The following is a 14,174-nucleotide window of genomic DNA, read 5'->3' on the forward strand; positions in this document are numbered from 1 at the left end:
ACAGAACTTCAATAATTTTAATGTATTTATGAACAGGATTTAGGTTTTGGAATGAGTAGGTTTTATTTTATATTTTATTTGTGGATCCCCTGTGTCTCTTTTCTAAAATAAGACCTCTGCCACTTGTGCTTTGTGGCTGCTTGTTGGGAAAAATTCAGAAAAGGTTGCTGGGGAGATTTAATCTGTAGTTTACCCTCCCTCCGGCAAAATACCCAACTCTGGTCCATGTTTCACCTGCCGGGGCAAGAACTTTCTGTGTCGGCAATAGTGGATACAAACCAGTGTTATATCACTATGTGGTATTCATAGAATCTTACAGCAAGAAAGAGGCCATTTGGCCCATTGTGCCTATGCTGGCACAATAGTTCTTTCAAAGTTGACCAGTACAGAGAAATAAAAGATTGTTTAAAAGTGAAAGCTTGGCTTTTTTTCCTATTTGAAGCCCATTTAATAATTTGATCTAATCTTGATTTGATTTTTTTTGGAAGATTGCAAAAAGTAAAACAGATGAAAAGTGTAATGAGACTCTGAGGATGTGTGAAGTGGAGTCTCGCAAGGGCAAGTGCTTGGATCCTTATTGTGTCAAATCTCTATAAATGTTCCAGATACTGATACTTTTAATAGACCCGAAGATCTTTCAATTTCAGAGCATAAGATTTTGGATGAAATTGTTATTTGGCCAATGCCCTGGGATTTTTAAAACTGACTTCAGCCAGCAGTTCTCTAGAGTAAGTTATTGTTTCTGTAGCTTGGTAATCCAAAGTCAGGTCATCCGGTTCCATACTCATCAGTCCTTTGAACTCTGCTAACCATGTTCTGTGTGTATCCTTGCAAAATGATGGATGTTTCAATGAGGGAATTCTTACATAGAATTACATAGAATGTACAGCCCAGAAACAGGCCATTCGACCCAACCGGCCGGTCTGTGCCAAGTTTATGCTGCATGTGAGCCTCCTCCTTCCCTACTTCATCTTACCCTATCAGTATATTCCTATTCTTTCTCCCTCATATGTTTATCTAGCTTCCCCTTAAATGCATCTATGCTAGTCACCTCAACTACTCCTTGTAGTGAGTTCCACTCTCTGGGTAAAGAAGTTTCTCCTGAATTCCCTATTGGATTTATTAGTGACTTTCATATATTTATGGCCCCTAGTTCTGGTCTCCTCTCAAAGGTATCAAAGAATGCAAGCTACCAGACATGAGTTAATTGTTTATGAATGCTGTGTCAGTGGTAGGGTTTCCTGCTAGGACAGGCAGCTATTATCTTTGTCTTACAATGTGCAACAGGCTATCTTTGAAACTGAATTAGCACCTTCTGGTTAAAGAAGACAAGGTATGCGAGCCACATCAAGTCACTGTTTTAGATTTAATTGTAAAGGACAACATTTTTTTCATCAATGTGAGTTTGGACTTCAAAGCAAAGAGACATGTATCTGGACTGGTGTCCCAGGTTCTTCAGTTTCCTATTTTGTTGAGCTGCTTTGAAGGTTCAGGGTTTAATGATGGACTCTGACGTTTACTTCTCACAAAACTTTTCATTGTGAACTTATAGTTGGAAGCTGTTGAAGAGAACTATGATTTTGATGCTTGTATTGTTTGGAACAGATGGTTTAATGTTAAGTGAAGTACTGTAGTCTTTCTAACCTGCTGATTTGCTCTTGCTTCTACTTAATCTCAATAAACATGAGAAATAACTTTTACGCCTGAATTATGCAGTCTGTCAGTGTGTTGTTCTGTTGGTGCAAGATCAGGAGCGGGTGGCGACATCCCATACTGTTGCTAGTGCATATGCCAAAGGTAAAAGGCTTCATTGTTAATCCTGTGGCCTGCTAGCCGATATTTTGTGCATAAGACCAGGTTCATTGGAAGCTCAGGCGTGCAAAAGCTGATTTTTGCAACAAGTGCAAATAACGAGCCTGAATTGCAACAGAAACTAGCTGATATTTTTACTGACTAAATTTAATAGGGAGAGCGTTCGAGTCAGATGATGCAGGAAAGGATTTAGATTGGTTATGGAATTGGGTAGATGAAAAGGACTTGGGAGTTAGTGTAATTGCACCACTTCAATAGCCAGAGAACGTGGTGATTTTTTTAAAAAAAGCCAAAAGACACACTTTAGTTACTGTGTTCAGTTTTGGTTACCATGCTACTTTGAGGATATAGTTGTATTAGAAAGGGCATATAAAAGCAATAAGCTATGAGGAAATACTAAAGCTCAAATAAAAACAGTGCTGGAAATGCACAACTGGTCTGTGATGGAAATAAAATCAGGCTAAGTTTCAGGTGTAGATCCTTTGTCATAACCAATAATAAAGTCTTAATGATTGGGAGCAAAGATCTTGGTAGGGGGATGAGGCTTGAAAAGGACATTTACCTAGAAACTGTTTAATAAGTAAATGGGGCAGAGGTAGGGTGAAACAAGCCAGCTTACTATGTGAAATGCCTAACTACTACAGAATCCAAATGAACGAAAATAAGGGACGAAGAGTGTCTACTGGTGATGGACTTAATTATTTGGGGGCAGGGTCTCAGGGTTATTCAGTAAACCAGAAAGCAATTGAAGTGTCTGTTTCCTAAATGCCTGCACTTTGAAGTATAATGAGACTTTAAAGAAGCTAGGCTGACCGGGCTGACTTTCATTTATTTACCCATACTTTTCCAAGTGCCAATTTATTTTGTCCTGGATTATTGTCTCTAAAAGTTCCCCACTACCAATGTTAGGCTGACTGGCCTGCATTTGCTGGGTTTATCCCTCTCCCCTTTCTTGAGCAAGGGTGTACCATTTGCAGTCCTTCCGCACCATCCCCACCTCCTAAGGAGGATTGGAAAATTGTGGACAGAGCCTCTGCAATGTCTACCCGAACTTCCCTCAGTAACCTAGGATGCATCCCATCTGGACTGGGTGACTTTTCTACTTTGAGTACTGCCAATCTTTTAAGTACCTCCTCTTTATCTATTTTTATCCTATCAAATATCGCTACTACTTTGTCCTTTATTGTTTTAATGGCAGCATCCTCTTTTCTAGTGAAGACATATGAAATATTCATTTGTGTGCCTCAGCTATGCCTGCTGCCAGAAGATTTTTTTTGTCCCTAATTGGTCTCATGCTTCCTTTGATTACCCAGTTACTATTTAAATGTTTATAAAATACTTTTGGGTTCCCTTTTTATGTTAGCTGCTAATCTATTCTCATACTTAATTCTCTGTCTCTCTTCCCATTTTTAGATCTCCTCTGTACTTTCTGTATTCAGCCTGGTTCTCTATTATGAACCTTACATTTGTCATAAGCCTTTTTCTGTTTCATTTTAATATCTGTAGCTTTGGATGCCCTTCCTTTCCCCTGTGTATTGTAAACAATTTTACAACACCAAGTTATAGTCCAGCAATTTTATTTTAAATTCACAAGCTTTCGGAGGCTTCCTCCTTCCTCAGGTAAATGTGTAGGCATTCCCCTGTGTAGGCATTTGTCTACTTTGTACCTGAACCAACTCCTCCTTGAAGGCCTCCCATTGTTCAATTACTGTTTTGCCTACCAATTTTTGATACCAATCCACCTGGGCAAGATACCTTTTTAACTCACTGAAATTAGTCTTCCTCCAGTTAAGCACTTTGACATTTGATTGTTCCTTGTCTTTTTTTTATTCATTAATGGGCTGTGGGTGTTGCTTTTCCCATTACTTCCACAATCATCTACCATCTTTTCCATTACCACTTTAGCTGATCCAATAGCAGCCTTTGTTTTCTTCAGCTGTTGTACTTAATTCTGTTTAGTTGAGTATTAAATGCCTTTAGTTTGTAGAAACATTTTTGTTTATCTTACTTGTTTTTATACATTACCAACCACTGCAACTTTTTCTTACCACACTCTTATTTTGATTTTGGGTACAATTGTCTTTCACATTTTTTATCCTGTTCTTGAAAACTTTCCATTTGTATTCTACATTATTCTCATCACCACCTAGTGGGGTTAGCTAATTAACTTGTTCCAAATTGTCTGCCATTTTAAGTGAAGTTTGCCCATCTGAAATCTGGTAAGAGTTGTAAATTTTCTATTGTATGAGCCCTAGATTTATCATTTTCTCTACTCATCCAAGGAACTCCTGCTTTTATTACACCACCTTACTGTGGGAATACAAGATCAGCTCCTGTGTGAATGTTTTCCATGGTTTGTGTACTATTTCTTGCCCTTTTTTTCTTCCTTTGGGCTATTTTCCTTTAGCTTAGTGAAATTTAATTTTCCATTTAAGTACCTTGATTTGTCAATGCTTGGTCTCCCCTCACCACCTGCTGTCCTCTTCTCAACACCCCCCCCCCCCCCAACCAATTTCCAGACCCACTTGCCCTGAGGGCTGGTGGGCTGTTGTGGATTGTCAACTCCATTGCAATGAGGCCCAAGATCAGGACCCTTCTCCATGTTCCCAAAAATGACCACACCCAAATGCCAAGATTGGATCTAGGTCCTCACTATCTAAACTGGTACCAACACATGGATTTCTAGCATAAGTTCAAAAGAAATACGTTCACAATAATGGCAGAATAGAACAAAAAACTAAATTGGCCCAGCTGTGTGGTGATTTAAGAGTTGTAACCATAGAACAAATGCCTTATGACATATAAAGGAGGAGCCATCATCATACAGAACAGAACGGACTATTGCAAAGAAGCATACAGACAACTGGACAACCAGGAACACTACAGACGGTTACCCACAGACCCGACCAAAGAACACACCCATCAGCTCAACAAACTGATCAAGACCTTCGATCCAGACCTTCAAAACATCCTATGCACTCTCATCCCACGTACTGCCTCCCAAAGATACACAAAGCCAACACACCCGGACGTCCTATCGTATCAGGCAACGGATCCCTGTGTGAGAACCTCTCTGGATACATCGAGGGCATCCTGAAACCCATCGTGCAGGGAACCCCCAGCTTCTGTCGTGACACTACAGACTTCCTACAAAAACTCAGTACCCACAGACCTGTTGAACCAGGAACACTTCTCACCACGATGGACGTCTCGGCACTCTACACCAGTATCCCCCACGATGACTGCATCGCTGCGACAGCATCAATACTCAACACCAGCAACAGCCAATCTCCAGACGTCATCCTACAACTCATCCGCTTCATCCTGGATCACAATGTCTTCACCTTCAATAACCAGTTCTTTACCCAAACACACAGAACAGCCATGGGGACCAAATTCGCACCCCAATACGCCAACATTTTCATGCACAAGTTCGAGCAGGACTTCTTCACTGCACCTCACTCTACTGCAAGCCCACGGACAACCTCACGATGCTCCACTTTTCCAGATTCCACTCTAACCACGTCAAAGAGGCCATCCCCTATGGACAGGCCCTGCCAATACACGGTCTGCTCAGACGAGGAGGAACGCGATGGACACCTACAGACGCTGAAAGACGCCCTCGTAAGAACGGGATATGATGCTCGACTTATCGATCGACAGTTCCGACGGGCCACAGCGAAAAATCGCGTAGACCTCCTCAGAAGACTAACAGGGGACGCAATCAACAGAGTACCCTTCGTCGTCCAGTACTTCCCCGGAGCGGAGAAACTACGCCATGTTCTCCGTAGCCTTCAACATGTTATCAATGATGATGAACACCTCGCTATGGCCATTCCCACACCTCCACTACTCGCCTTTAAACAGCCACCCAACCTCAAACAAACCATCGTTCGCAGCAAATTACCCAGATTTCAGAACAGCATCCACGACACCACACAACCCTGCCACGGTAACCTCTGCAAGACATGCCAGATCATCGACACAGATACCACCATCACACGAGAGGACACCACCCACCAGGTGCACGGTTCATACTCCTGTGACTCGGCCAACGTTGTCTACCTCATACGTTGCAGGAAAGGATGCCCCAGAGCATGGTACATTGGCGAGGCTATGCAGACGCTGCGACAACGGATGAACGGACACCGCACAACAATCGCCAAACAGGAGGGTTCTCTCCCTGTCGGGGAACACTTCAGCAGTCATGGACATTCAGCCACCGACCTTCGGGTAAGCATACTCCAAGGCGGCCTTCGAGACACACGACAACGGCCTCAACCGGGATCTTGGGTTCATGGCACACTATACGTAACCCCACCAGCGAACAAATGTTATCTGTTTTTAATATAACGGGTCATTGACTGTCTTCCTTCTCTCTCTTTTTGGGGGTTTGTATATTCGGTGGCCTTTTAGGTGACACCGCTCTGTCTGCTCACTGTAATCACCAGGCATTGTTCTGTGATTTACAAATGCGAAGGATTCGAAAATTTCATTTCCACACCATTCACCTGAGGAAGGAGGAAGCCTCCAAAAGCTTGTGAAATTTAAAATAAATTTGTTGGACTATAACTTGGTGGACTATAACTTGGTGTTGTAAAATTGTTTACAATTATGACATAGACTGTACAATCATCACCTTTGGAAAACAGCTGGTGAGGACTAAACTGAATATCAGTTAGTGATATCCTGGAACTGTGCTAGATTATTAGAGAGCAGGGGAGAAATCTGAGCTTTCCCTTCCTGCATATTTCACCACACTGTCAAGTGTTTTTAAATTGACTCTCCTGCTGAGGCCATGATTTCAATGTAGCATAATGCCTCAAGTGAGCAACAGCTAGATTTGCTGCTCAGATGAAGCTAGTTTGGAGCTTCACATACCAGCAGAGGACCAGGAAATACATTAAGCAGTTACCTAAACTACTGCAACTGATTGTTTCATTTATCCAAGGTGAAGTAGTATTACTTCTGGATCAACAATCTCACTTATACAGGTAAGCAGAAAGAACCCTCATCAGTTGCAATTTAATTTTAATAAAAGTATGTCAGCCTACACTTACCACAGATCATAGAGACATATACACTATAAACATTTGGATTTTTGCCTTACACTGCATGGAAAACAATATTACTGATTAATGATCAATAGCAGAGATTAACATCCTCTACATTGAGGAAAATACAAAATTTCAGAAGTTGAAAACACCATTTGTACAAAAATGTATTTAATGAACATCTGTGCACATTATAAAAGCATTTACTATATTTGTGCTAGACTGGTAGTTGCTTCCAATCAGTTTTTCATCAGCAAAAAAAAGTTTTTGTACAATTTAAATATATCACAGTACAGTCACAATTTAAATTTAGTTTTAAGTATATAAACAGTCTCAGTGCCGACTCTAAATATATTTTGTGTTCCACAACACTGGTGCTCACCAGAAGCCAGTAACAAGTACATATATTTACTATGCAAAGAGCAGCTCAGGGGACGTTACCTATCTATTTTCTAATTGCTATTCATCCATAAAAGTGATTCTCTTCCTGCTGCACAAAGACAAAACAAAATCAGATTTGATGCATGTTTCCAACTGTATACATTTTTGCTTGCACTTTAGACAGCAGGCAAGCTAGACTTTTCCATTGCTAGTACCAGTTATCAATTGGCTGACATGTCCTGTGTTCTAAGGCAATGCTTTTGCCATTAGCATTTCTGATTAGTAAATAAAGAGTAATAGATTGTCTTGGGCATGTGATCTCATTACTCATTCACATGCACATTGTACTCTAAACTTTGTGTGTTGGTAAAATGGCAAAAGGAAAAGCAGAGTGTGAGTGTTTCTTGATCAGAGAACTTTACTTCCTTGGTTACTGAACAGTGATAGATGTTTAAGTAAATACTATATACACATGAAGTACATTTACCTGTATTATGAGAGTGTATCTAATGCATTTTCTACTAAAAAAAAGTGCATGTGGCTAAAAGGGTGTTGGTATAGCCACAATTCCATTAGTCAGTGATTTCTATTGGACAACACTGCTCTACACCCATTATGAAATGGCCCACCAGTATAGAGCACTCTGGGTAGTGACATTTCAGAAAACAAAAATAAACTCCAACTGTGGCTGGAAGATTTGAGTGAATAATCCACCTCAACAATTTCAACATCTTGTAGGAAAGTTGGCACTAGAATTAATAAGTGGCTCTTTTAAGAGCACTGCAATAAAATAATTCGTAAGATGATAAAAAATAAATGTTAAGTATTTTTTAGTTCTAAGGCTGAATTAAAAAAGGAGAAAAAAAAACTTTGTACCAAAGTGCTGTTTGATCAGACCTCAATGAGTCACCACTTTCAGGAAAGGATTAATAAAAATAAACTTAATGGAAAGCAAGACTGATTTTGGAGTACAAACATAATACCATGCAGTGGAAAATTCCTTGATAAATCACCAACTCCACTCAGCTTCTACTGTCAAGTTAGGCAGCGCAGAGAACTGGGGAATTCTCACAGCCACTGCTGCACCCCCCCCCCCCCCCCCCCGATTCTAAAATATAGGAGGGGGCACAGCACACCTTCGCAACAGAAGTGGAGGGGCTGAAAAGGGCCTATATAAAGGGAAGTGTTTGCCCCTCCTCCATCACATAAGTAGGATATGAAAAAAAATTAATTTAACCTGAAAGATAATTAGTTTTTTTTAAAAAACAAAACACAAAAAAAAAGTTCACAACCCAAGGCAATTGATTCACAAGGCCAAGTTCAGACTGACAGCTCAGCTATGACCAATTTTACTACATGTGCAAGCTTTGATACATATTAGGTAAGATTGCTAGATGGAATGATTTGCACTTACTGAGCAGTTGCAAGAAATCACCAGATAATGGAATAAAGTAAAAATATAAAAGCACCCAATTATGGATTAATGCACTCTGTAATCACTCCTAACATTAACAAGGTCAAAAGCAACATTCAGCAATGTCAAAAGTTGAAAGGACATATACGAGGAAGCAATTTTCTTAAATATTTCAAGCACATAGCACCATAGTTCTTGTACACTGGGATCTAAGCTTATACATGGTCGGACTTTCCTGAAATGGTGCAGCCGTCAAGTTACGCCAATTTCCTCAGAATCACATTAGCATACGCTGGAATGTAAAAACCACGTAAACAATTGGGGCCCCGAGGAAAGCTGCAAACTTACATCATATTCCTTCCTTAAGCCCCTCTTTATGCATGAAAACTAAAGTTTGAAACCATAATTTATGCACATTCAGCAGTTTGTTTAAGAAAATGCAATGTGAAAGTTTTTCAATTTTTAATGCTAATCATTTTGATGCCATAAAGATGCATTCAAAGATACACGTCAGTCTCGGAGGAGAAATATTTTTAAAAATGCCTTGAAACACAAGAAATTTGAATCTTTTAGGCATATGTTTACAGCCCGTTTAGAGCTTGTGGAAATTCGCATGAGCTGCACTTGTAATGTGGGGGTGGAACTATTAACGAGCGGCAGAGGGTTTCAGCAGAAGTTTCACAGAATCAACGTAAAAGATCGAGGAGCTTAGAGTGCAGCACAAAGACCAGGCACAAGTCAAGCCTGAATTTCCTTGATCTTTTGTGCTGTACACACACCATTCTCAGGAAATTCTGGGCCACAGATTTGTAAATTAGTTATTGGCAGAATATATCATTTTTGGTATTCTCCAATATCGTTTCCAAACATCCAGCTGCTGACAGACATTAAGATGGTTGGTTAAAGATCAGTTTTCCCAAGATGCAGTGGTATGACCACCAAGACCTGGGAGGTGGAGTTTATGTATACATCACTGGAATTCTGGCACAATTTCTAAATGATTAGTTTTGCCTCTTCTCAGTTGAAAAGTTCTTTAACCTTTTACACTGACCATGCTTGAAACTAAATTTGTTTTTGGCAAAAGCTAACACCTGAATTAAGTCTGTACTGAATGGATATATTGGGAGAGTTTGGGTAGATTTGAAAGTATTATAAATGTCAAAACTCTTAAAATATACTGAATTCTGACATTTAAGCTTCATTGTGTACTTCATAACTGTTTAGTTCTTCCCTGTTTCTTTAATGCCATTTGAATTTCTCCCCTATTTATTAATACCATCTGAATTTCTCCTGAGAAGACACTGCATGAAGCAATGAATAGCAGTGCACTAAGTGAACAATTGCATTTTTCAAAACAAACTGCAAAGTCTATCTGTTTTATGACAACAATATTAACTATACTACAGAACTGAAAGAATACAGAAGTAGGTGCCTGCAGCCAGGGATTTCTATTTAATCGCTAAGGCAGATTACCATAGTCTTTCCAGTAATCCTTTCACCAAAGTCACTGGTTATTGCAAGCTTTGAAACCAAGTCAACTTTTTTTTCAAAAATACATTACTTTTTAAGTTCAGCAGAGAAATCCCTCTGCATTAAGACCATAAGAATAAGCAGGGATAGCAATAAACATTGACAAGGTCCTTTTATTTTGCAGTTTCTTCCCATTGTACATTCCACAGGCTACTCATGGTCCTATGTACGATTTCAGGTCGTGACAACTCAGCATCCTCACTTTGGTAGTAACCCTTGTGCAGTCAATGCTGTCTTTATTTTCCAGATATACTGGCTGAAATGATAACTAACCAGTAATCCTGAAAATTGATCATGAACACACACCAAACTGTCCCTTTAATTCAAAAGGGAAAAATCCAAACATCTTTCCAGTGTACAAGTGCCAGTCTTTACAGTGAAATCCCTTTGAGTCATAATATCCTATAGCGATCAAGCTGCTTTCTTCATACAGTTGCCGGGGAGCTCCTGGAGGTTGTGTTTTGACCTGCAGAAACCAGATTAATGCACAGCTGGTCAAGCGATGGTATTGCGCTTACACAAAAGCTATCACTGACAACAACTGATCTTTCAGTGCTGTGGGCCCAACTAACATTACACGTATAGGTAGGGGAGGCAGTGTAGCTCACATCTAGTTACTTGAACCAATATATAGTTTTTTCCCCTCTTTAAAAGGGTATTGATTCCTTACTGGGCTATGGTTTCATGGGTACTGGTCACTGTCTGGTATCTCTCCAGAGTGGCCATTACTTATGTGTCAGTCTTCCAAAGTGTCGATGGACTATTCCACGATGTGGAATTGCACTCGAGCAGATGAGAGATTGGATAGACTGGGATGGTTTTCCTTGGAACAGAGGAGGCTGAGGGGTGACTTGATTGAGGTGTACAAAGTTATGAGGGGCCCAGATAGAGTGGATAGGAAAGACCTATTACCCTTAGCGGAGGGGTCAATAACCAGGGGGCATAGATTTAAAGTGATTGGTAGAAGGATTAGAGTGGAAATTAGGAAGAATTTTTTCCCCCCAGAGGGTGGTGGGGGTCTGGAACTCACTGCCTGAGAGGGTGGTAGAGGCAGAAACCCTCAACTCAATTAAAAAAATACCTGGATGTGCACCTGAAGAGCAGTGACTGCAGGGCTACAGACCAAGAGCTGGAAAGTGGGATTAGGCCGGGCGGCTCGTTTCTCAGCTGGCACAAACACGATGGCCAAATGGCCTCCTTCTGTGCCGTAAATTTTCGATGATTCTATGACTCAAGTGTGACCCTGTCCTCATTCAACGCATGCATTTCCAGCATGGAGTTGGATTGTGGCCAGGAACAGGAACCCTGGCAGACTTTTCCCTTCAGCGTTGCTAAGGCAAATGATAAGTCCTACAGCTGCCCTTGCTGAGATGTGTTAAGTCAGCATTGACTAGGGATCAAACCTTGGGCCTTCCTGGTTTGTGTGACTCAACCACGAACTGGATGAACTCACAGCTAACGGAGGGCACAAATAGTATTTATAAAAAAGGTAGGAGTTCTATTTTGTTTCTGTTTGAAGTTACACCACCAAACTCCCAAGATGGTTGACTGCGTAAGCATATCATATGGTGTGGTACTGAGCTATACAGACCAGAAGGTCGTGAGTTCTATCCTTGGTCTATGCTTAGCTGACGGTGAGGATACTACAAATGGCCTCAGCATCCCACTGGAGAACAAAGTGAAAAAAAAGTCAGCCAGGGACCCATTCCTGGTGGCAATCCCGTGACCTCTGTAGGATTGTGCTTGGCTATGATGTCCCTTGTGGTCAAACTGTCTGCTGACACTCACCATTAGGAAGAGCCACTATTGGGCAAGTTACCAGAAGGCGGACATCACCCACAGAACTGTATCCCAAGACATGCAACTACCTCCAGGACAAGAAAATTGGAGGGAGGGAGGTTTAAAAAAAAGCTAATATCTAACTGACTCAATGTATCATAGTTCTGTAATTCGATCCTGAGTTAAGCTTTTAAAAATGCAAAAGGAATACATCCACTTAGTACCACAGGTTTCAGCACAGGAGACCATTATGAGACCACAACAATGGGCTGAATGGTCATCTTCGGTGCCAAAGGTTCTACGATCCTGTGTTCCTGCATGTATACACTGACATTTTACTTTACAGTTTTGAAAATTTGATTACATGCAAAACTTTAATATGAAAAACCAATATACCTATTGTGGATCATGTGGCTCTTCACAAGATGGCCAGCTGCCAATGCTGCCATGAGGGACAGCTCGCCTGCCATTACTGTACCGCAAACAATCTCTGCCAGCTGACGTGCATTTTCACCAGGACACTTTTTACTTGCACCTTGAACACCAAGCATCTATCAGAGGAGAAAAATTATAAAGTCTAGGTACTTTTAAACAAAATCTTCCAGTAGGTTACCACTACTGGACAAGGGCTTATCTGTATCATTAACAGTTCAAATTATATGGCGATTTTAATGTTTTAAGTTTTTGGGCCAGAACATGTCTAATTGTCTACTTCACGGGCATATAGAAGCTCCATAAAGTTTTGAGTTACCTTTATTTCACAATTCTTGAAAGTGGAAACACAACCCCCCACCCAAAAAAAATGCAATACATTTCTTCACACAAGGAATTTAACATTTATAGTGGAAACAGAACTACACAAAGAGAGAGATTTGGATTGCCATGACAACATGTGGAGAAGGAAATTGTTTGACTTGATTCAGTACCGTGCATATGAAAGGGCCATCTGAATACAGCGTACAGCAGATTTTCCCCTAACTCAGATGTGCTGAAGCTAAATCAGCACAGAACAGAGAGTATAACCATGAACCTTGGTCTGTAGGCTGAAGCACTCACTGTCTAAATCTGCTGAGTTATATGGGGAACTTATCATACACACACAAAATAATTCAGAGCCATGGTCAACCTTTAGGTCCAAAAGGTGTTCAGTTAACAGGTTCTGTCGCATAATGTTAGTGTCAGCTTGGCTTAGTGGTAGCACGCAACAGAAATCAGAAAGTCATGGATTCAAGCCTCACTTCAGGACTTGTGCACATAACCCAATCGGAGGTGCTATCTTTTGAATGAGATGTTAAACCAAAGCCCCATTTGCCTGGTTAGGCGGACATGGAAGATCCCATGTCACTATTCAAAGAGCAGGGGAATTTTCCTGGTGTCTTGATCAACATTTATTCCTCACCACCACGAGAACAGATTATTAATTGATCATTTACCTCTTATTTGTGGGGCCTTGCTGTGTGCAATCAGCTGCTGAGTTTGCCCATGTACCTGTGATTACACTTCGCTTTGGAATGTCCTCAGGATGTGAAATGTGTTTACATAAATAACAATTTTTTCTTTCTATAATATTAAGGAAGTTTAAGAACAAGTAATGCTGCCTTTTCCATTTGGTTTATTGCCATAACTAGTATGACACTTTGGGAACTAAATTTTGTTTCAATCTACACTTACTTTTCTGGTTTATAAAAAAATCTTGCCTTGGTGTAGTTAGCTGATGCACAATGTAATCTTACAAGGAAATAACAGTAGATAGGGCAAAATATCTGCATGAATCCTCACCTGCAGACAGGTTTGCTGTGGTAGCAAGTTGGTCCCTCCTCCGACAGTACCAATCTCTATGGATGGCATGGTGCAGCTGATGTACAAGTCCTCATTACTGACGCCAGCTGATTCCATTAACGTAATACAATTTGAACTACCAACATTCTGGGCTGGATCCTGAAACACATTTGAATTGGGAAAACATAGCAGCAACTCCTGTTTGTACAGTATGTAGGTATTTGCAAATTATAACAATAAACTGGGTAGAGTGTTGAATGTTGACAGAGTAAAAGAGATTTTCACAGTTGAGAAATTAATCCCTACGTTACGTTTTTTCATCAACAACTAAGATATGCACACAAAAGGCCCAGTAAGCTTTACAAACCTCAACAGATTATGTTCCGAGTGGCAATGTCCTAGTCCTCTGGCCATCTAATTTGCAC

General features: G+C 40.6%; 1 protein-coding gene across 1 annotated transcript in view; it reads right to left on the reverse strand.

The window, feature by feature from the left end:
* Positions 1-6,826: 6,826 nt before the first annotated feature.
* hmgcra (3-hydroxy-3-methylglutaryl-CoA reductase a) overlaps positions 6,827-14,174 on the reverse strand; it is a 34,749-nt gene continuing 27,401 nt past the window's right edge. Inside the window, exons 18-20 of the mRNA XM_067982704.1 lie at positions 13,750-13,908; positions 12,367-12,521; positions 6,827-10,657 (exon numbers count right to left, since the gene is read on the reverse strand). Coding sequence (XP_067838805.1) covers positions 10,603-10,657; positions 12,367-12,521; positions 13,750-13,908 — 369 coding nt within the window. The 3' untranslated portion in view covers positions 6,827-10,602. The remainder of the gene's footprint in view (positions 10,658-12,366; positions 12,522-13,749; positions 13,909-14,174) is intronic.

This window comes from Heptranchias perlo, chromosome 4 (assembly GCF_035084215.1).
Source record: "Heptranchias perlo isolate sHepPer1 chromosome 4, sHepPer1.hap1, whole genome shotgun sequence".
NCBI lineage: Eukaryota > Metazoa > Chordata > Chondrichthyes > Hexanchiformes > Hexanchidae > Heptranchias > Heptranchias perlo.